This window comes from Strigops habroptila, chromosome 9 (genome assembly GCF_004027225.2).
Source record: "Strigops habroptila isolate Jane chromosome 9, bStrHab1.2.pri, whole genome shotgun sequence".
Classification (NCBI taxonomy): Eukaryota; Metazoa; Chordata; class Aves; order Psittaciformes; family Psittacidae; genus Strigops; species Strigops habroptila.
In genome coordinates, this window is record NC_044285.2 from 24,238,207 (window position 1) to 24,262,266 (window position 24,060).

The window sequence follows — 24,060 nt, forward strand, 5'->3', positions numbered from 1 at the left end:
GTTCTTGAGTCTTGCCAAAGCCTGTTTTTCTTTTTTTAATAAACCATCATTAAAATCTGGGCCCACTGCCTTGACAAAGGAAAAGAATAGATTTGTGTACACTTAAGCAACGGGAAAGGGCCTGTGCGCCAGGCCTAGTCACAGATAAAGGAATTCCGGACATTATTCCTTGTGCTCCTAGGGGTTGTGACATGGGATTTCCTTTCAAAGTGGTAAATAGCCCCACAGTTGTTGTAGGACAGGGTGGGGTGATGGCTGGGTTCTTTAAAACCAGGAGAGATGAAAGCACGTTATGAGAAGGAAGCCAGGCTGGGTACAAGGAACCCTGTGAGCGGGGTGAGGGGGGCACCTTCACCCAACCAAGCACATGAGCTCAAAGCTTTGCCCTCATGAGCTTCCCATGGTTTAGAGGTGCCACAGCTGATCTCTGCCTTGGGAGGAGCAGCTCATGTCATGGGGAAAGAGATTTAACTCCCAAGAGGAAGCCAAAATCTCGGGGCTTGCCAGCACCTTACGTGTTCCTCCTGGATCTGCGGGAGATTGATGGAACTGGGGGGGAAACAGGATTACCTGAGGGTGACTCCTGATGTTTCCTGCCTGCTCCCAAAGCCAGGCAGCCTCTCATTGTGCACGGTGGGACACTGACTGCCCATCCTGGCCTGGGGTGGGAACGGAGAGGGTGGTGAGGGTGGGATGCCATACCTGTGAGCTTTAGGAGGAGCCTCACCATGTTTTGGAACAAGAATTAGAGAGAGTTGAGGTCTTTTGTAACGCAAAGCACCCTTCTCCTTTGCTGAATTCTGCACAGGATTGGGTGAGCAGGCTTTTCTCTTAAGAAGTACTAAAGCTGCAGATTTTATCCTGTTTCCATTTTAAATAGAAACCCATCAACTTTGTACTTGGATTACTTCTGCTGGACTTTGCATTGAGGACTCACCAAAGTGCACTGATTTTGCAGTGATGGGTGAAGTCAGAAGGGGGAGGAACGTGACTTGCTGGGTGAGGGAGAAAAGAACATCAAGCTGACTTTATATTTGGATCTGCATACAAAACCATTTCCTTTCCTCCCTCTTCCTGTGGCTGTCCTGGGGGTCAGCAAAGACTGCAGATCCTAAACCTCACCATTAAAGCAGGGCTTGCTGAGAAGGGGAAAGAAGAGTTGCATGTTACTATTCTCCAAATCCGCAGGATTCAGGTCTCCAATAATAAATGTTCCTTTAAGGAATCATCAGTGGAAGAGATAAATTAGCATATTGCAGAAATTTGCAGGTGGAAGATTCCTACATGAGCCTTTTTCCTGGCTTCTGTTTTATTGCTAGATATCTGAGTTACAACTCCATAATCCTTCTACTGTGTGACAACAGACCCGCAGATGTGTTTTCCCTTTCAATTACAATGAGAGGATAGGGAAGTGCATGATAAAATTGTAAAATCCAGCTTGCAAACTTCATGCGAAGTGGGAATGTCCAAGAGGCTGAACTGCCGCTTCCAGTGGCAGAGCCAGTTTGGATCTGCTGGGAAGGATCTTGTTCCACTAGCGAATAACACACGTGGGAAGGGCAAGAGATTGAAGCTGTAGCTGCATTCAGTCCCTGCTGCAACTCATTGGCTTAAGAGATTGAGTCAGGAGGGTCCAAGTCCATACAGGACACATGGAAGATTCCAACCAAGTTCAGAACTGGAAACTTCAAAGGAAAAATGACAACTTTTCCTTCTTTCTCTTTGCCTCCTTCCTAACATCCCCCATTTTCCTGAGAATCGGGGAAAAGAGAAAGTTCCCTTGTTCACTGCAGAGATAAAGTAACTCTCTGGAATAACTGTGTGGCTGAGCTCAATGAATCATACAGAGAATTACTCAGTTTGAATCCGTGAAGAGGCCACGCTGAGCGCTGCTCACTCCCCACCGTGCCAGGCTGCACAGGCACATGGCTGCCTCGTGTATGAGGAGATCAGGAGAAAAGCTGCTGGTGAACAGCAGTAAAAGTGATCTGAATCAGGCCCTGGGATTGCACCTCTGCCGTGTGGGCATGGGGCTGCGTGGCAGTCACACATCAGGAGAGTACCACTGCACTTGTAGGACCTGGATCATGTTTTCTGAGCCCCATCACAGACCACTGCATGATGCTTTTTTGATATCCTGGTACAATCACATCAAATCTCTTAAGATTAAGATTGCCCCATCCCTGGCAGTGTTCAAGGCCAGGTTGTACACAGGGGCTTGGAGCAACATGGTCTAGTAGAAAGTGTCCCTGCCCGTGGCAGGGGGTTGGAACTGGATGAGCTTTAAGGTCCCTGCAACCCAAACCAGTCTGGGATTCTAAGATAAACTCTGTTTTCATGACCAAAAGCCAAACAAACAAAACTCTCTCAAAAATGAAAAGAGAGAACCCATTTTAGAAAGCCAAACAGATCTAATACTTGTAATTCACAAGTCCCTTGTAGGGACTTGTAATTTCAAAATAGCTCTAATACATTCTGAATATCAAAACTGATCCGCTGTCCTTCTTCCCAGCGGAGATGTGAGCACATGACAGTTTGTTTCCCCACAGTGGAAACTGCCCCTGAGTTATGGTGCCATTTCCCAGTTGATGATCTCTGTGACTGCAAGGTGGAGCCAGGCCAGGCTCAGAGCGCTATTCCCACTGGACAGATGCTCATATCAACACACCAGCTCTTGTGAAGAAGCAGTGCAGGATTGGTGCTTGACATACAGCTCTTGTTCCTCTCAAACAATATTCTTTTTTCCTCCCAAAGCTGCTTGCATCCTATGACCTTGCTCTGCAGCCCAAATGAAATGCCTCACAATTTTCCTAAATACTATCTTTATTCTTATGGCTCCTGTATGAACCACTGCTATGCAGTTAATGCTCTGCAGTTCTTTCTAGCCTAAGACCTTTTAGCCAAGGGTTTACAATTTGGCATCTGAGGTCTCAGCCTGAAAATTCATCTTTGTTTTTGTACTCTCCCCAAGAGTCTGTTTTAAATTGATATAAACATTTCGATAGCTTAAGAGTGCAACAGAATGGTCAGATTCCCTTTCCAGCTGGAAAACAAGCATGTTTCTCCCAGTCAAAGTCTGGCATGTGGTTGGCTGCACTAGTGGCTGGTCTTGGCTTGGCCATGCAGATCCAGGCATCTCTGTAGCCTTATGGCACATCCAGAGGAAAATAAACCCCACCTTCACTTGTCTGTGCAATACTTGCCCTTTCACTGTTTCTGTTTCTCTGTAGTGGTGCTTCTTCCCTGATACATGCCATGCACAAATACCAGCATATTCAGCAAGAGGCCCTAGGAACCTGCTTATCTTCTTCAGCATGTGAAGAAATCCCTCAGTGACACAGTTCACATCTGCCAGACCAAAATTGACAGGCTGTACTAAAAACTGCACTCACTGATCACGACAAGAGGGAGCAGAGCTCTGGAAGAAGCAAGCAAGGAGGCCAGCAAATGCTTGCTCTACCTTGATAAGCTGTTGGCTCATTCTGCAGTGTCTCAGATCTGGATTTCATTACTGGGATTAGTTCTCTGAAATCTTATGGCAGCAAATCCAGGCTGTATGTGTGGAGTCAGGATGGGAAGGAACCTCATTAATTGCCTGTATGTATTTGCATTATTCTTTCATCTCCTGCCTTGGTACTTTCCTCCCCCTGAATCCAAACGGGGACATTTTTCTTTCTTGGTGACATAAAGTTTTCACTTTGCTTTCATTCAGCACTCACTTAACTTTCTTGATTCTCTTTTCTCTTAGTCACGTTCGTACAGTTCTGTATTTCTTACCAGGGCTTCTGTTGCAAGAGGGAGTCAGAAGAGAGCTCCAAAACCAGGGGCTGCTTTCCTTATGTAATTACTTTGAGAGTCATATTTACCAATTTGTTAACTATCCAGCACAATAATCTTATTGTTCAAAGGGCAACTGCACGTTTTGCTGTCTATAGGAACTGCAATAAACTCCTGGCCTGAGGAGGTGAGCTATTTAGGAAAAGAAAACAGCAGTGGGCCTTTCAAACAGGGCTCTGCTCTGCTTGAAATCAACAGTGAAACCAGAACAGTCTCATTCTCATTAGAAAATGACACTGTGGCAAAACTCTGTGCAGAAGGTGGCCAGGTGAGATGCAGTTCTCCAGGAAAGGTTCTCCAGCCAGGATGGTGTTTCTGGTCACCACCCTACGATTCCATGACCTTGTCACTGAGCTGCATGTGTAGGATGCTGGAGACACCACGTTCCCTGGCGGAATCAAGACTCTGATCTGTGTCTCCCACTACCGGGGGCTGCCCTAAATATCTGGCTATTTTTAGACGAGTCTTTTTCTGGTGCTGCTTTTCATAATAAGGAAAACCTTTGAAGGATTTGTGCTTTATCCCTATGCACAACAGGAATTAAAATAAATAAATAGGTCTTAAATATTTTGACATGAAGAGAGAAGAATTTCCTGCCCAGCTTTTGCTGAGCAGCGTAGGTGGCTTTAATGCAAACCGGGTCCGCTCCTGGGTACCCGGCAGTGTTTTCTTTGCTTGGAAGTGACTGCAGTAAAGCACCTTTAAAAGCAGGACCCCACAAAGGAAATCTGCTGTTTCCAAGGTCACTGTGCGATCATCTCCCTCATGCCATAGTTTTTCCAGAGGATGAACTGATCTGCTGCAATGGAAGATGTAGTGGAAGGCAGGGACACCTTCCACTAGAGCAGCTTGCTCCAAGCCCCTGTGTCCAACCTGGCCTTGAACACTGCCAGGGATGGGGCAGCCACAGCTTCTCTGGGCACCCTGTGCCAGCGCCTCAGCACCCGCACAGGGAAGAGCTTCTGCCTCAGAGCTCATCTCAATCTCCCCTCTGGCAGGTTAAAGCCATTCCCCTTGTCCTGTCCCTACAGGCCCTTGTCCAAAGCCCCTCTCCAGGTTTCTTGTCAGCCTCTTTAGGCACTGGAAGCTGCTCTGAGGTCTCCCCTTAAGTCTTTTAGGTGTCTGACCCCCAACAGAGCCCCTCAAAGTAACCCCCAAAGTCAGGATCTGTCTCTGTAGAAGCCAGCTCAGCCCTGGGCATCACACCTATGGTATCACCCACCTGCTGCCCCTTCTCTGGGCATGTGGGAGACTGCATCCAGACACCAGCAACTGCTTTCCCTCCATCCTCTGAAGGTTAAGTGAGCTGATGTGGGAACCTGCGGGGGATAGAAGAAGGGACTTGTGTCAACAGGCAGCCATGCTGTGTAGACTTGATAAATATGTGCAGTGCTAATTCGAAGCAGATTCCTGCTTTGCCACAAGCAGAATTCCTCCAAACCCTGCCATCAAAAACATTATGTCACAGCTGCCTAACAAACAGGGGAGAAGTTGGGGTCATGTCAGGGTAACAGTGCGGTGGAGGCTGTAAGGAAGTGATTGAAGCCCTGTTCCATGGCCTGATGGAGTTTGTCATTAAGAAGGATTTCACAAGTGATTTGCAGCCAATTCCCTGGGTCCAATTGGTACTTTCCAGCTTAATGCAAACCAGTGAAGAAACCAGCTTCCAGACCTAGTTAGGCCAAACTACCCAGGGAGGTTGCAGGCAAGAGATAACATAGCATCGCCTGGGGCTGCGGAAATGTTAACTGAAACTGGGATTGGGTTTGAAGGGGATCGTTAGGTCTCGCTCCCCATCCCCAGCAAACAGCTTTTATCTTGTCTCCCAAAATAGCAACCTTCAAAACAAACAAACAAAAAAGAGGAAACCCTCTTGAGACAGGCACACAGACAGAAGTGGAACACAGAGCTGATCGAAACCAGATTCCGGCATCCAGTCCAAAGTCGGTTTCAGCCCATTTCTTCTTAATGGGTAAAGTTAAGAAACTGAGAAAACAAAGTAATTACCCACCAAGCAGATTTCACTGACATCAAGTTTACACATTTCTGACACGTTCGGATGATCAAATCCATCTCTGGTTAGTGTGGAGCATCCATTGAGTTGATCTCGGGAGGCTCTGGCTCATTCGCTTCTGGATTTATAGCTCAGGGAAAATGATAAACCAAAGCTAACTGGGGTGGGCTTGTGTTCTGCTTCGCTCTGACCATCCACCTTCCCCATTCTCCATCCCTCTCGTGGCCTTCCCTTGGCTCCTTCTGCAGGTCAGTGATTCATCGCACAGGAGGACACAGATGTTCTTTACAAAGAAGTAGTTCCAGGCAAGCTCATATTTTAACCAGAAAAGAAGGCTGGGGATGAGGAATGAGATGGGGAGGAGGAAGTCACCACTGTGCAAAGGGCCTGGGAGTTGCCCAGTTTCCACCAGAGTCGGTGTGATGTTGCCCATAGGACGCAGCAGCATCCACAGGAGAAGGGCTGACTGCTGGATTCACACCAGCGAGGCTCCAAGTAGGAAACCTTGGGGCATGTGGTTGGAGACAAGAGGCTGTCTCTCTGAGCAGCTAATCCATAAGCATCTGGTGGGTATTGGGCAGTCATCTTGCTTGCTGGCTATGCTAGGATTTAGCTGTGGAGCATGTTCAGAGGTTGTTTTGCAAACCACCCTCTTATCATTCAGTAGAACCTCATCCAAATTCCTCTGTCAGCTCTTGCATTTCTTAGAAAACAGTCGCTGTCCTCTTCTGAGATCTGGTTTGTGGACACGTCTGAGTCCAAAGCTGAGAACACTCACTCTGCCTTTGAATCTCAGCAGTGCTGAGGTAGCACCAAAGAAGTTTGGAAAGGGAAGAGACCTGTACCCCAGGTCTCAGCAGAACATCATGGCCCCAATACTGCCTGAATGTGGCAGCTGAAGCTCTGAGAGATTACTTCATATAGGTCATCAGTAAATGTTTTCTGAAGGACATCTCCTAACACTTTATCAAATCTAATTTTAAATATTCCTAAAGATAGGGCTGGCATCATTGCTTCCTTTGGGAGATGAATGACACAGGCTGCTATAACTCAACCTTGGGAAGATTTTCTTTTCTCTCCCTAGACTCTTTACCAGTTGCAACAGAAAAAACAGATAAACAGCTGCCCTTGGTATCAGATCTCCCAGTATTCCAGTATCAGATGTCCCATGATTCCAACCTTTCCAGTTAAACACTCTCATCTACAAAATCACTGTAGCATCTAAAGGCCTGTTACAGTGTGTGTGCTGTGCAAGAGAGTAGCATCGCATCTATCAAAGGGGCTCTTGGTCTTCAGGTAAAACAATGTGGCAAATAACCAGATTAGGTGCAAAAGGGATGGGGTTTAAACCATGCTGACATTTTACTTGAGATATGGAAAACTGGCAGAACACTCAGATGATATTGAGGCAAAATTGTCTATATAAGCATCTTTGATACCTGAGGTGTCAGAGTCAAGCTAAATACTCACAGAGAGGGGATTCAGATGAGCTCTGAGGCAGAAGCTCTTCCCTGTGAGGGTGCTGAGGCGCTGGCACAGGGTGCCCAGAGAAGCTGTGGCTGCCCCATCCCTGGCAGTGTTCAAGGCCAGGTTGGACACAGGGGCTTGGAGCAACCTGCTCTAGTGGAAGGTGTCCCTGCGCGTGGCAGGGGGTTGGAGCTGGAGGAGCTTTAAGGTCCCTTCCAACCCAAACCAGTCTGGGATTCTGTGATCCCATGAAAACTGAGATCTGGTTGCATGTATTTAGTATCTTAACTGTTCCCTTCCTTAGGTTTGGGCTACTGATTGTTGACTGAATATCAAAGAACACAGAGAAAATGATACTCTAAAATAATAACTTACAACCCACACCTTTTGCTAAACAAGGGATTCCGTAACTTCTTGCTCTTCTCTGGTCATTTTAATGTCTCTCTAGTGCATCCATCTTATACTCTTCCAAAGTCTCTTCCTTAGGATGCATTATCATCGTATTTCATTGTCAAAGGAGCAAGCTGACATATAGTACACGAATTTAACTGACTTGGTGCTTTGAAATACTATGTCGCTTGTTAAAACCACCTCATGTCACACACAGTTTCTGTGTTAATGCATGTTCTGCCTAAGAGCTGAAATAGCCAGGCGAGGTGAATAGCAAAGTTATCACCCCCAACAGCTATGTAAATACATGTCTGTATGGCAAGTGGGATTGTACTGGGGGTTAATGCTGCCAGAGCTTTCATTTGTGTGCTATGGCCAACTGAAACCGAACTTCCCAACCTTTCCTTTTCATCTCTTTGCTTCTCATTTACGTGAATGTTACTTGCCAAGCCCCATGGTACCAGGAACAGGTCTGACTGATCTGAATTATTATTATTATTATTGAAAGCTGTTTCGTGATTACACTATATGGATGCTGGGGTAGGTCAGCTCTATGGCTCTAGCAGTCTGCTCCAGGTGCCTGCACAACCCAGTGCCACAACAGACTTTCAACACGTGTGAAACCAGCATCATTTTAATGAATCCTGGCAAAAATTCCATTTCACCACGGATGGTCGCTCCTGAGAGCAACTTTTATGGACACCTAAGGGAAACCCCTCCTGGTATTGTATTTTGCCAGCTTAAAGTCTGACCTCTACTGGCAGTCGGGACGAATTCTAAGCGGATGCATGGATGGGTTATTGCCTGAACACTGAACTAAAGGCAACTTCTTGCCTATGGAAAAACAAACCTCACCACATCCCCCCTGCCTCCTGCCTTGCGAGCAGACCGACCTGTGTGCAGCTCTAACAGTGCCTCGGTGCCCTCCATGGGAAGTGCCACCATGGGATAGAACCACCAGATGTATTTATAGTCTGCCATGGAGTGCTCAATAGTGTTGTGATTAACAAGTAAAAAGATAAAATAGAATAAATTACCATTATTACACACAGACAAGAAAATTATGATGGCTACTGACAAAGCTGAGAGATATAAAACTGAGGAGAGTTTTATATATAAAACTGAGTTATATAAAACTGAGGAGAAGACCTATTGAAAACCTTTCTACTACTGCTCTAACTTTAAAGAAGCCCATTATCTTTAACAAAATATCCAGCTGAAGAGCTTTACTCTTACACTGAGTGCAGGCAGCCCCTTTATTCCAGGTTAAAAGTCCAACTGCAGTATAAATGTTAAAACTGGGTAGGAGCAAGAGAGAAATCGCTCGTGCATCCATAGAGATTATTACTTGTGGTCCTGGCTCCTATCAAGCGAGATTTCAATAGTGACTGATCCGTTCTGTGCACATGAGCAGGCTGGGAATGGGTCTTGGAATAGAGTCAGCACAACAATTGCTTTCATTATTTGCAGCTGTACAAAACAAATCAGTTTGAGAGAAAGAGAGAGAGGTGCCAAATGTGATCCCATTGATGTGTGAGTGAACACAGAGGTTGGTGCTGTGCTGTGACACACATGAAGCTCATGAATTACTGCTGTTGACCTTGCAGCCTTACATGTCACCCATGATAAACGAGCTATTTTGGTGATAGCTACTCAAAATAATGCACTCATTTGGTTAAAAGAGTTTTAAAGCACTCCTTCCTTAGCATCCCAAACTTTCAGAGTTACTACTCGCTGTGTACAAATCACCCTGCACAGAGCAATTCTGATTAGATTAAAGGGAGCTGAATGCAGGGTTGGACAGGCTGGAATCATAACTCAATCCATGGGTTTATTGTAGCCATGAGGAACTGATACCCAGCTATCTACCCATCAGTACACAGACAAGAGCTCACCTGTGGGTCAGTTCTAAGTTGACAGAGGGACACAGGGATGCGTGGAAAAGACCCAGTGGAGGCAGATCTAGATAGCCTTCTACCATCCTATTCTCTACCCAGTGCTCTGGAGAAAGAGGAGAAATCTCAGCTAGGTTCACTTCCATATAAATGCTATATTATATCTGAAGACTGAGTAGCAGTTAGTCCTCATTTGTTGAGTCACAGAATCATCACAGAACCACAGACTGGTTTGGGTTGGAAGGGACCTGAAAGCTCATCCAGCTCCAACCCCTGCCACAGGCAGGGACACCTTCCACTAGAGCAGGTTGCTCCAAGCCCCTGTGTCCAGCCTGGCCTTGAACACTGCCAGGGATGGGGCAGCCACAGCTTCTCTGGGCACCCTGTGCCAGCGCCTCAGCACCCTCACAGGGAAAAGCTTCTGCCTCAGAGCTCATCTCAATCTCCCCTCTGGCAGGTTAAAGCCATTCCCCTTGTCCTGTCCCTACAGGCCCTTGTCCAAAGCCCCTCTCCAGGTTTCCTGGAGCCCCTTTAGGCACTGGAGCTGCTCTAAGGTCTCCCCTTCAGGAGCCTTCTCTTCTCCAGGCTGAACCAGCACAGCTCTCTCTGCTTGCCTCCATACCAGAGGTCCTTCAGCCCTTGGAGTCCTCTGGGATGCGGTGAAGGACAGGAGGAACGTGCTGTGGTGGGTGACCTGTGGGGCCAAAGCTACCAGCAGAGCGGTGTGTCAGGCTCGCAGAGGGGCTGCTCCCCATGGTGCCTCATCCTAAGACCCACATGTCCCCTGTTCCTGCTCTCACTTGGTGCCCTGACTGAGGAATGTGCCCTCTCCTCAGGATCCTCAAGTCAAGAAGAATGAGAGCTATGTCTGGAGCGCCTATGAAGTAATCCTGTCTGGGAATCATTGGAAATGCATCTGCAACCCTAAAGCTTCCCTCAGGAGACCACGTTGGGGAGAGGCAAAGACAGTTTCATACCTCACATGTTTTGATTTTCCCCCTGAAGTCTTTAGCACAGAGCGTGGTCTCTTTTTGTGTGTGTCTCGTTCCCACTGGGTCTGCATATTTGCTAAGCATGGAGATGTGCCAGGTCTTCTCTTTCCCAGAGGAATTGCCATAATTTGGATTAAGAAATAACAACATTCCCAGCCTTTTTTTTACCATCGCCATGAGATTAGTGCATTTCCTAAATACTTGAAACTCTGCTTGAGTGCCTGGCAGATGATTGCAGATGTTACCACCTCCTTTCCCAGATTTCATGTTTATTTTATGGCTGTAGATCGAAGTTCTCAACTTGTCATCCAGTTACAAAGCAAGGACGCGTCCCCTCACTCCATAACTCAACATAAGCACAGGGTGGTGATATTTCTGTCATTCCTTAGGGCTCTACACTCTGCAGTGTCAGAGGGAAAACAATGGCTCTGATTAATGAGCTGCTGCTGCCAAAGACCAAACAGTTTTGACCCCGAGTTGCTTTCTGTGACCTCTTTCCATAAATCTGCAACGATGCAGTGATCCATATCATGGACAGCAGAGAGAGCACAGGGCAGGGGGGGTGCAGGGAGGTGCCTTTGGGCGGGTGTAATGGAGCTCCACAGGTTGGGGTTTGATCACAGGAACAGCAGAGAACAGCTCCTGTTGGTTGACCCAGGCGGTTGTAAGCAATGAGGTGGCCTTGCTGAAGGGTTTCTGCTGATTCCAGGAGGAAACCAGAGTGACCCTGTGCCACTTCAGCAGGAAGTGCTCATGCATCTATGGGTGAGGAAAAGCTTTGTAGGAACAAATCCCAATAGCAGGGCCAATGTCTTATCTTATCTTTAAACACTTGCTCTACTTAGCACTTGTTTTCGCTGTCCTTGTTGATGTCTCCTCCCCTGGAGACTAATGATTTAATTTTTTGTTGTTGTCACTGGGATCATTTACACCCAAACTACTGTCCCTGGCTGAGCTACACAAGCTCCTCTTTGTGGCAGGCAAAGGAGAAGAAGGGCTGTGAACTACCCCCCTTTCCCATGAGTCAGCTAAACAAGTACTGGCTTCTCTGGCTTGGAAAACCAGGGAAAACATGAAGCCTGTTGCTCTGCCAGCAGACACTCTTGGGTTAACACGAGCATTCGAATAGCCTGAAAGAATCTTAGCCATCTCTCTGGATGAGAGTGGGATTGCTCATTGAATGTTGGATGTACTTCTGCAGCTTCTGTAGGGATGCAAGCTCTGGCTCTGGCCTACAGGTTGCTCATTCTGTGCCCACACACACCATGTCCATTGCAGGACCACTCAGGGGATTCCTGCTTGTTTCTGGGTGGCTCACAAAGTGTCCCCAGTCTACTGCCAGCAATGAACAAACCAGGTTTTAAATGTGTATATGCCTCTCCCCTTCTCCCACTAAAATCAGCTCTCAAACTCTGTTTTCCAGTCCCTTCTAATGGGACCTGATGTGTCCTAGGGCCCAGATCTATGCAGAAGAGTAACTTTACACACATGAATAGTCCCTGGAGTTCAACCATGTGCAAACAGCTATTTGTGTGCCCAAGTCCCTGTGGAGTTAGTCTAACCTGCTCCATTTAGCTGTCAACACAGTCGTCTCTGGTTTGCCTTGCAATTATTTCTTTGCCATCTGATGCAGAGGTCAGGTGCTCTTTGTTACTATTCTTTCGGCTTTCCCCTCCTCTGTGCCCTGCAGTGCCCAAAAGGGGTATGTGGATCCCTTACTCAGATATCATACTGACGTTAGCTGTCACTGTATGTGGCACCTAGATAGGTTCAATCTCACAAGCATTTTTAAGTGCTCCCTTGGGGGAGCCACTGGCTAGTTACAGTGCCTGGAGGATGCTTGAAGGAAGGCTGTTACAATAAGAAACAGAGATTAAAAATAGTTTATATGTGTGCACTGATGGTCCCACAGCATGAACAAACAGGCATTCGCTTCGTGTGGGAGGGATCTCCCTCAGCCAAGTGAGACAGAGTAAGAAATCATCTGACAGAGAGGTGAGGGAGGTCACACATTGCCCTCTGCCTGGGGACCCTCCCGTGTTTAATGTTGGCTGTGCTGCAACATCAGATTATCCCAGGAAAAGCAGTTTTCAATATACTTTTCTTCCCTGGACAATGTATCAGTCAACCTTTCACATCTCACTCCCAAGGATTCGTGCGGTTTTGCTGTGTTTGGGGTTTTCACCGTCAACAGCAGAATGTTAAAGTGCAAACTGAAGGTAAAAATAAACTCTCAGCAATAGAAATGGTGCAGAGAGGCTCTGGACAGAAGGTCTGTCCTGACTTGGGGCTCTTTCTAGGGGCTGTCTTTAGCCTGGTGATGCTCTTGAGTCTTGCTGTAGTCAACTTGTGTTGGCGACAAGTGAGGGCAGGAACCTCGCATCAGGTGCAACATGTCACTTTGCGGAGGAGCCTGGCTTTCTCCCTTGGTTTACAGAGGGGATGCGGTGTTAAGACCTGTCTGCAGCTCTGCAGGAGGCAACTTAGCCTGAACCATTCCAGAAGTTGCCCAGAGAAGCTGTGGCTGCCCCATCCCTGGCAGTGTTCAAGGCCAGGTTGGACACAGGGGCTTGGAGCAACCTGCTCTAGTGGAAGGTGTCCCTGCCCGTGGCAGGGGTTGGAACTGGATGAGCTTTAAGGTCCCTTCCAACCCAAACCATTCTGTGATCTAAGGAAGGATGCTGGTTCCTCACCCCAACAAGGCAGCAGTGTTAGCTTCACAAAGAAATGGCAGGGACAGCCATGGGAGCAGTGCTGTTTCCTGGGCCTTTACACATGGAAGCTGTCTGTTCCGCTGCAGAGCTTTGCTATGGTAATGACAAGGCTAGCACGAGTATTTGTTTTTAATTTTATGACCCTTGTAGCTGCAAAGCAGGCCCAGAATTACTTAGCAGAGAAGAGGAGAATGTTAGTTTAGGCCTGGACATTGTAACTGGAGATGTGCAATCAGAGCACATTAGCTTCAGCAAGGGTGTGCACCACCAGGCATGGTACAACCTGCTCTCCCTGCAGGAAGCTGTGTGCAGCACCCTAACGCCTTCCAAAAGCCATGAGCTCCTCAAATACATAAACCAAATATGAAAGTGGAGTAGATCCATTTCCTCACATGCCCCAGGGCAAAGCTGTCCCGTGCTTTGCCTCCAAAAAACGAAGCCTAGCTCTACAGGGACCAGGCAAGGTTAAAAACGTTGTGAGGCATCGTCCTGCCAGTCCTGGCGCTGAGGTGTCCCGATGCAGCCCAGCCTAACCTTTTCCCTCACTGCTCTCTCAGTTTTGCCCACAAACCTGTTTTTTTCCAGCCCTGCTGTTCCACAAAGGGCACACACTGTGTTTATATAAACGCTCTGTCACCTGGCAGCAGCCACCAAATGTGTGTGTGGCAGAGGCATTTCTCCTCCTACCCTCCGTGGGCTAGGAAAGCACTGAAATTACACTTTGCTTATTCTTTTCTTCAGCTCCCAAAGCCAAAACAAACTTTGGGAAAGAAGCAGCTCAGAAGAATAAACAGAATAATTGAAAAATACCTTTTTCTTTCAGCAAAAACAGACTCAAATATTACAAATCCCAAGGACTGCATCTGCTCTCTGGTCCCAACACCAGCGCAGGCCTGATGCCAGCTCCCCGCCCCTGCACTCCAGACCCCACCAACAGCATCACACTTGCTCAGGAGCAAGTGACATTCAGGCCTGTGCAAAGGCCAGCTCGAGACACCAGCTAAGCCCCCCTGAGCCCTAAGAACAACTGCAGGCACAAGAGGAAAGAAAGAAAGGATTATTTCAAACCCCAGGATTTTCTAAGTCGAAATGGCACCCGAAGTCACAGCATGAAGTGCCCAGAGCAGAGCATGGTGTGTCCTGGGAAAGCCACCCAGGACCCAAACATCCCTCAGCCAGCAAATGACACTTGGCAAACACAAAGCCAGGTTTTGGATAGCTTTTGCAAAGCACAGCGGCACAGGAGCTGAAGAGACTGAAATCCCTCAGCACCATGAAATGACAGGAGCCAGAGCTCAGCTCATGCACAGTGTGAATGGCTGTTTCTAGAAACAGGAGGGGACTTGGAGTCAAGTGCAAGGGTGTACTTGCCTGATAGTGTCTCCTCCTGTGGAATTTGGGGCTTTTCCTATTGATTCTTTGCTAAATGTTGTGCTGCAGCCTTCACATGTCACCCTGAATGTGTTTGGGAACAATGGTACATCTTAAAAGAAACAGGGGGACTGCAGGGCTGGAACCCACTGGCTGTTTTGCTTCTGCAGCATTACATGTAATAACAGTTCCTAGGTAGGGCCATGCTACATAATGTCACACACATCCCCTGGGGGGGGTTTGTGTTGGCCAGACTCCAACTTCTTATTCTGCAAAGGACTTTGGAGATAAGAGTCACCAGTTATGCAAAACTGGGGGGGGTATCTCTGGTGCTGGGGTAACGGCCAGAACTAAAGTCTCAGCTAGAGGTCTCCAGGAAGGGTCAGGATGCCTTTGAGGGGAGCCCATCACCACGCTGTCTGGGCAGGAGCCCCTGAGGGAAGGACTCTGTGGTACTTTGAGATTAGCTGGCCTCTGCTGAGATACTGATGGGAATTTGAATGGCACATGGGAGAAGCCAGGCTCTCCAAGTGGGAGTGATACACTCTCCACACTGAGGGAATATGCCAGGCTAAGAGCATTTTACTTGAATTCAGCAAAAAAGAGATGAGAGTTGGGAGGTGGGAGGCAAGAAAATCACTGTTTCATCAGTTGAAAAGTTAAACCCTAATGTTTCTCTTTTTGGTAGATATGTTATCTTCACTCTTCTGCTGAGAATAATGCCTCTGTTGTTATAAGCCCAGCTAAAGATTTCTGGCTTATCAAGTTCAAGGCAAAGGAGAAGATAGAGATTTGAAGAGCAGGAGGGGAAAGAAAACATACAGCTTTAATGCCAGAGCTTTGGAAATTGAGATACTTATCTAAGGCTGTTTTCTCCTTCCCTTGATTATGTTACTTTGAATTTGGACAAGGAATCAAGCCTGGCCAACTTCATTTCTGTTTCTTCTCAGTTTCACTTTCTGACAATTCTATCATCATAGATGTACACTTAGATATGTGTGAGGACAGCTCCACATTCAGAAGACATTTCCTGGGCCTGGAGATAATGATGAGAGAGACCTTTATTGTTACTGTCATTAAAGGCTGTTGTCACCAGAGGCCTGACAAACCTTGTCACACCAGTAGTGATGATGGTGTCCCAGACCCAGATGTGCAGATGTCCCTTGTACACCCATGTACAGCCACGCTGCCCTCAAAGCCAGCAGTTCCCTGTTTAGTTCACATGCAGTGTTTGTGGATGGTGCTTTGGAAAACAGCAGGAGTTTGATTCGCTCTTAATACAGCAGATGTTGCACAGTTGTGAGCCAAAGAGCTGCTCCCCAGAATTATTTCCTCTTCTCTTAGGGACTAAAATGTGACATATGAGCTCTCCCACCAAATGATTTCCCAAAGACCTGGCTCCTTCCACCCTTCTATGGGGGTAAAATCCCTTTGAAACAAATCTGTTCTTCTAAATCTGCAGTAATTCAGTAACAAAGGTAGGTCTAAATAAAGGAAGAGAAAGACTATTGGCTGAAATGCAGGTGCTCGGTGTTAAAAAAGAGATAAGTAAAGGAAACTAAAAACAAACCAAGGGGATCTCACACTAATTCCACGCTCAATTCATACTGAATTGCATCCGTATAAGTGCAAGTACCATGGAGGCCCCCAAATTAGGAACTATTTACAAAACAAAAAGCTGCCTGCACTGTATTGTGCCTGTTCTAATGTCCTGTCTAATGATGGTTTCCTCTTTATTTGGGTCAGGTCTGGCTGAGGAAGAATCTTTTGAGAAACCAACGCTAAGCATTGCCAAAGACCACATTGTCATCTTACCAGGAGACACCCTAAAGATAAAATGCAGGTGAGGATTGCTCCAGTGATGCTGGATTTCCTTTGTCGTACTGATTACCTTGGCACAGGACAGCTTCTGGGTAGGATGGATGCTGCACAGCCAGCTGGGGACCGCTGCTGTTTGTGCACTTCTGCATGGAGGAGGATTTGATGGGCTGTAATAGAGAGGGATGAAAGTTCCAGGTCAGCATTCAGCTTGGCCTGATTCTTTATGTTGTAAATGGGGCCCAAGCAAAATCCTGAGCCAGCACATGGGAAAGCTTATGGGAGGGGGATGTACCATGGTTAAGGACATGGCTGGGAAGTCCTCATCTGAAAATAGGTTCAGATTCAGCAACTCTACAGCTCAAATCACTCCTTCGCTCCCTGTCCATAAGTAAATGACAAACAAGATCACCAGGGCATGTCACTACCTCTTTACATGTACAAATGAGCTTAAACTTCCTAACCTCAAATACCGTCTAGCTTATAAGATGACAGTTAAATAAACAGCAGTTAGTATGTGTACATGCAAAGCCTTGACCTGTTTAAACATATCATGTTCCTTAAATCAAAGATAACCAAGACTCTTAAAAAACCAGACTGCTGATACTGTAAATGATGGCAACTCCTCAGTTCTTGGCACAAAGTGTAAAAACCAGTAAGAAACAAGTAAAACTGTGGTAATGACGTGTGTTTACAGGGAGGTGATCCTCTGGAAATGGGGGATATGGTGTTTGGACACAGCTAACTGGCAAATACAGAGTCAGAGCACTTCCCGCTGTGTCAGAACATACATTAACTTGCTTGGTCACACAGAGGGCTCAGGCTGGGGTGTGTGTAGGTGTCACTTGTTCTGAGCGTGACTGATCTGCTAAACCACTGTGAGAGGTGGGGTTTTAATTTCTTCCCAGAGTGTTGTAGGAGGCAAGGTTTAAGGTAATACAAAATATTACAGTTTCTGTCACACACATACATTATTTTACACCTTCTTGCAAAGTCCCTTTGACTGTAGCCACTACATGGATGGTTTCTTGCAACAGAAGTTACTGGAAACAGTAAGAAAGAGCAGTGGGAAGGTGAATCTGAGCTGTGGCTTATGCTAACACATACGGCCCTTCTGATTTTTGTCCTATTTAATTCATTGTTATAATGAAAGGTAAATTGACTCATACTGTATAAATCTGTGATGTCTTCTGCAGTGTAAGGCAGGTTTTCCCCAATACCTCCAGTTAGCTGCATGGCTTGTGAGGTCAGAACAACCTGACAGTGCTATTTTTAGCTTGGAAAGCAGCAAGCATGATGGCAATAAAGTTTAAACAGTCCTTTAAAACCTAGATGCAGCACTTCATAAAACACATTACGTGGGCATGAGCTCGGTGTAGTGCTCCAGGCCAATTCCATCAATACCTTTCAGCAGTCCTCCATCCGCTGCCTTTTTAATCTATAAGAACATCCTGTTTTTCTCATACCACCAGGTGAAGAAATTATTAGTATTCAGTCCCAAATTGCTTTATGGATGCAAAGCCATAAATCCACATGATGGGTCTGAGAAACAGAAAAGCATGCTGGCAGAGGCCTGGAGCACCTCAGTTCCTTGACTCAGGTCATGCAAGAGCAGGGAATAGAAAAGAGAATAGTGATTTCTGCACTTAGAGAGCAAGATTCCCTGTGCCAGGTCCTCTGTGGGTGTCTGTCATCCTGCTTCCTCTGACACATGAGCATCTGCATGCTCACAGATGAGCTCTGGAGTGGCCTAAAGGGAGCTCTGGAGTCCTTCGTACTTCAGGGAGCATTAGGGCTGTGCGGAGGACAGCACAAGACAGGAGGCCAAGCAGGTTGCTGCTGAAGACTCTGTGTGAACATCCTTTCTCCCTTTAAACTCCAATCATTTGAGGTTTTTGGCCAGGATTTCCTGATTTTTGGCAGCCTGGCCAAAGCTACTGCTGTGGCTCCCTTTCCAGCCCTGATGGACACCAGACTGGGTGACTGCAGAGGGGCAGGGACACGATGACACACTGGGAGGTGACTGCCTGAATTGTTCCATATTCCGGGCCTGGAGTCCCATTTCTTGACCGAGGTGGTCATTGCATCACTAATGACGTCAGTAAGGTAGGGAAGGAACAGTGGGGAGGAACCTCTGCATCAAGGAATCATTCAGTGCTCTGAAGGACAGGAAGCTGCTGTGACAGATGAGGGGGGGTTGTCCAAGTGCATCCAAAAAGGAGGGTGAGGCTCTTCACCAGAGAGGATATTCACACTTTTCCCAGTGCTCTTGTTCAGCTCCATGCTGGGAATAGCCTCAAGAGTTCAGGCCCACGTCCACATCATCTTCAGGAAGGCGACAAAAGGACGGGCAGACACAGGGGCCAAGAGGATGTTTGTTTAAGTGTCACTGAATTTGCTGGCAAATGCGCTCCCTTGTTGCACCTACTGCACCACGACAAAGCCACTGGCACAGGAAGAGCGCTTAGTTCTCAGCTAACTGGAAACTTCACACAGCTTGCTTGTTAGATGCGTTTGGTCCATGTGTCTAGACCGGATTTCTCCCTGGCCACACTCAGCTGGGGAAATCTAGAGGTTCTTACTCCTTCCTCAGCTCAGCAAATGCCATCAGGTCAATGGGAATTTGCTGAGTGACAAGGGGTGAGGCAAGTCCCTGCCCTTCTGAAGAGCGGCTTCTCTCTGCTATCACAGGCAGAACTGCCTCCTAATGCTAACTTCTTCCCCAGAAAAATCCATGGACACCCCACTAGTTCCCATGCTGACCACCAAAACCCAGTCTGCTAACAAAAGACCATCATCTTCACCTCATACACATGTACTAGTATATCACCAGAACCCTCAAAGCGCAGCCCAAGCAGAAGAGAGCTCCAGGAGCTCCTGCTGCCATGGTGTGTGTGGCTCCATGTTTCTAGTGCAACCAGGGCCTGATACCAAGCTAACTTAGGCCAGTTGAAAGCTCTCTCCAAGTCCTGCAACAGGTTATTAAAAGATCTTGCTTTTTGTTAGTGAACTATGCAGAATTGCATTTGACATTCGCTGTGATCACAGATAAGACAAGGAGGGGTCGGGTGGGTGAGGTGGTGCCTCATCTGCCCTCCTTGATGTTCTGACTGCTGTGACAAGGTAAATTGGGAAGAAAATGTGTCTTGAGCAGATATTCCAAGATCTGTAACGTGCTTAGTTCCAGCCCCTCCACAGAAATCAACACTGAGACACTGCTGATTAAGCAGGAAAGGTGATGTGAAGTTACATAAACGTTCTCCTCTGTCCATGCAGCCTTAGAATAAGAAAATACAAGTTAATTTAGCTATTAAAATATGCAAAGTCCTCAGCTTGGAAGAAACATATAATTTTATCTGGTGCTTTCTAATGTTTGAAGTGGCTAAAATATAGTCTTGTAAAAACAAACTCATGCTCAGGAAGTCTGAAAAGTGAAGCTTTCCTCCAGGACTGAGCTTGCTGCAGTTCCCACAGACTGTTTCAGGAATGTCCCCTGCTCTGGGCAAGAGTGGCGGGTGATCCACCTTCATTTCTGATGGGTAGAAATGCAAACACACAGCAACCTCCATCAGCAAATGACAAGAGTAGGAACACTGGGAACACCGGTAAGGGCCCAAGCGTTGCCTGAAGTCATGACTCCACCTTTAATCCTGGTGTGTTGTGTTGCAGGGGAGCACCTTCCGTAAGCTGGCTGTTGAGGGGGGACCAGAAGGAAGACCCCCGGGTGCACATAAGCAGTTGCCGCAACAGCACGAGGCAAAGCTGCAGCATGCTTGTCATCAGGAGAGTCACAGCCAACGACACCGGGTACTTCACCTGCACCCACGATGACTCCCCCACTGATGAGGATCTCATGGCCAAGATTTATGTGTTTGTTAAAGGTGAGATTTTCACTTTGGGTTTTGTTTACAGCCCTTTGCCATTATAAGCTGTGCTCAGGGTGGGATCTGTGCTAGGCAGAGCAGCAACCCAGTTCAGGTGCTTTAACAAATCCCACCTCCCACTGGCCCAGCACTAGAGCAAACACCAGCTTTGACATGTTAAGAGGCTGGATATAGTTGGATTTTCATGCCAGCTGGATTCACAGGGACACAGATGTGAGAACCAGAAATCACCCATCTTGTTCAATTCCAGGACTCGAAAACTAGATTGTTCCATCTAGTTTTGTGTTCCAAATAACTGATACACTGATTTCTTTAAAACTCTTGTCCTTTTCTTTTCCTTCTGTGACTAAATTCTTTTATCCTAAAGGGTTTTGTTATCTCAGTGCTTTTCCTAAGATTCATCCTGAATACCCAAGTCCTCTCTCTTTCCATTCCTCTCCAGGCATGAAACTCCCCAACAACACTCTTCGTAATTCCTCTCTCCTACACATTTGTATGCTGCTTTGTCCCTCTGTGAGACACACTTAGCAGAGCTGGATGACTGCATTAGACATATTTTATTGTACAAAATGGCCTATTGCTCATTTTTGTTCTCTTTGAGCTGCCTCTGCCCCATGTGTCAGAATCACTGAGTTCAGATCAAATACCAAATGGAAGCAGAAACATCAGAGGAGCGTGGTCCTCTGTGGTTAGGTGAATGTATCATACTGAACAACCATTTCGATAACACAGATTCTTGTTAGAAGAATATTGCCTCAAAATGCTGGTAGGTTTTTTTCAGTTCTACTTGACAAATGCGTTACTAAACCACTGAATCATCTTGGATCTTCCAAGCTGAGATTGTGAGTAGTCAGATAAAGGAGCTGACTCTTAGTGTCGTGAATAGGCGATGACATTGGTGCTGAGTAGGCTCAGTAGTCAGTTCCCCACCAATACTTATGAAAAGGAATTATTTCATTTTTCTAGTAAATGTGATTCTCTTGACTCCTCTTCCTGAAACAAATGCTAGAGAGACAGTGAGTCTGATACTATTTCAACAGTTCACAAACTTACAGAAAACATGTATTTTCCGGGCAGCTCTGACAGTCCCATGGTATTAGTAATGATGGTGACACCCTCTCAAGGTGTGACTTCCATCCCAAGGGGCCTGGGATCTGCTAAACCAGGTGAGCACCCCTGTTTGGTTCATGGGGGTGACATTTTCCTGTCTCTTTTTGTCTGCTGAAAAGAGCCCCTTTCCACCCTCATCCTGCTTTCCCAGCAAGTCTTCCTCTTATGGAAAAGTACCTTTTTGGTGTTACTTGGTAGTTCCTGCAGTCATTTTTTTTTTAGATCCCTTTCTATTACCTTTTTCTGATTTTCTCTGGTTACTCTAAGCCCTGGTTGCTTCATCCACCCCAGTTCTTGTGCTGAGCTGTTTCCTTTTCTCATTACACACCGCTCAGATGCCCCACATCTCACATTGTTAACCCAGCCTGATGCCTACGCTGCAGGAAATAGTGCATTGAAAACTCCATTCTCTCTCCTGACTCATGCCCTGGCTGCCTACCCAGGCCTTCATCACTCTAAGGCAGGAGCACGTGCAGGAAATATTACAGATCTTTTGGGACTGCCTGAGGGTTTTCTTTAAGAAAATCTCTCAAGTTATGGAATGCTTGTCAGGGATGCACTTGGAACAGGGCGAATCTGAAATAAATGGCAGGATGTCCTCTGGCTTGAGCCTGCAGTGCCAAGGTTCCCCTGGAAAACAGCACTGCATGGCTCTTGTCTCCCAATCACCCTCCATGATTGGCCTTTCTCAGATGCAATTTAATTGTGTCGTTTGCCTTCCCTGCTCTAAAAGCTCTTACTCATAGAATCATAGAACAGTTTGGGTTGGAAGGCACCTTAAAGCTTATCTAGTCCAAACCCCCTGCAATGAGCAGAAACAACTTCAACTAGATCAGGTTGCTCTGAACCGCATCCAGCCTGGCCTCCAGGGATGGTGCATCCATCACTTCTCTGGACAACCTGTGCCAGGATTTTACCACCCTCATTGTAAGGAATTTTTCTTCACATCCATCCTGAGTCTCCCTCTTTTAATTTAAACCACCACCCCTCATCCTATTGCAACAGGCCCTGCTAAGAAGTCTCTCCCCATCTTTCTTATAGGCCTCTTTAAGTACAGAAAGGCCACAACAAGGTCTCCCCAGAGTCTTCTCTTCTCCAGACTGAACAAGCCCAACACTTTCAGCCTTTCCACACAGGAGAGGCGCTCCATCCCTCTGATCATTTTTGTGGCTCTCCTGTGCTTTAAAAGTTACTGAAGGAAAAGTGGGTAGAAAATAAACCAGCTTGTACTACACATTCCATGGGTGAAGCAGTGAGAGAGGCAAGTCAGCAGGGATCCCTTGCATCCATGTCCTAGCTGTTCCAATCCCAAGATGTTCCATCCTCAAGTCTATGCAAGTGTCTGCTGGGATCTGGCTGCCAGGCTGAGGAAGCCGCCTGGCCCCTGTCAAATGAAGCTATTTATACCTTAGCATGGATGCTGGCCTCAGGGCATGCTCTTCCTCCCATTCAACTCCTGTGTATGTTTGTTGAAAGCCAGTGGGCTCTTTTAAGGACACGAAAGCTGCTCTTTAGTGAGGGCTCTACGAACTGTGGAGTTAAGCAAGGCGTTCAGAACCTACCTATGATTTTCTTCTATATTTAAACATGCCTTCTTAAGGAAACTGGTCTGATGTCTGGACATCACTGAGAAACCCATCAGTTGTCTCCAAGCGAAGAAACTCTCAGTTCCCAGAGTGCCAGACAAGGGTGAGCTCCAAAAGCCATCTCACCAGACATCTTGTGAGAGAGCAAGTGCTCAGCAGCGTGTTTATGAGACCGAGCCAGACGGAGTGAGAAAATGTAGAGCCAGACCCTGAAGGCTGGAGATTCCTCTGAGGTTACGAGCCATTATTGCCAAAAAAGGAATGGGAATGGTATTTTTTCCCTTCATTCCTGGCCTGCTGCTTGACACCGAAATGAGAACATGATTGTATCGGAAGCGCTGCTTATGGGCTATTATTTCCTGTGCTTGCTTCTGTTTTTACAGCCTCCCTGGTGGAGCTCCTAAGCTCTGTCAGGACCTGGCATTCAGCAGCTCTTCCCCCCGGTGCAATCGAGCTGTGACCCTGCACATCAGCCCCATCATGAGGGACCCGAAGGTGGCAGGGTCAGCCTCCATGCACCAGCCATCTGGGGGGAGAACTCAGGATCTTTATCCTGAGTAATTGTTCCCGAGGCCTTTTCTGCTTCCCGCTGCAGCTGCAAGTCCCAAGGATCACAATTAAAGAGCAAGACAACCCCCTTCTCCCGTTGCCCATCTCTTTGCTGGAAATACAAAGCAGCTTCGGGCTGAACAGAACTAGTTGGGTGGTTTTGAACTGCCTGGATTAGCTTCATTGCAACTCGGAGGGATCATCTCTGCAGGGGAATGCTGAATGGGAAGAGCAGCCAAGGAACTCTCTGGTGGCTTCTGTGAGAGCACAGGGGGAAGAGGGAAGCCCACCCTCCATCCACAGTATCCTGTCTCTGCTGAGCCAGCTCTCAACCAGTAAAGCCAAGTCAGAAAGCCTCATGTGGGTGGCACTTCCACTGCAAACCTTCCCAAGCCAGCTCACCAGTGCCATTTGCTTCTGGCTGTCTTCCGCA

At 47.0% G+C, this 24,060-nt stretch overlaps 1 protein-coding gene across 2 annotated transcripts in view; it reads left to right on the top strand.

Moving 5' to 3' along the window:
• LOC115612592 (vascular endothelial growth factor receptor kdr-like) overlaps positions 1–24,060 on the top strand; it is a 124,425-nt gene that overhangs the window by 16,825 nt on the left and 83,540 nt on the right. For both annotated transcript variants that reach the window (XM_030497068.1, XM_030497069.1), the window contains exons 2-3: positions 16,427–16,523; positions 20,168–20,379. In XM_030497068.1, coding sequence (XP_030352928.1) covers positions 16,427–16,523; positions 20,168–20,379 — 309 coding nt within the window. The remainder of the gene's footprint in view (positions 1–16,426; positions 16,524–20,167; positions 20,380–24,060) is intronic.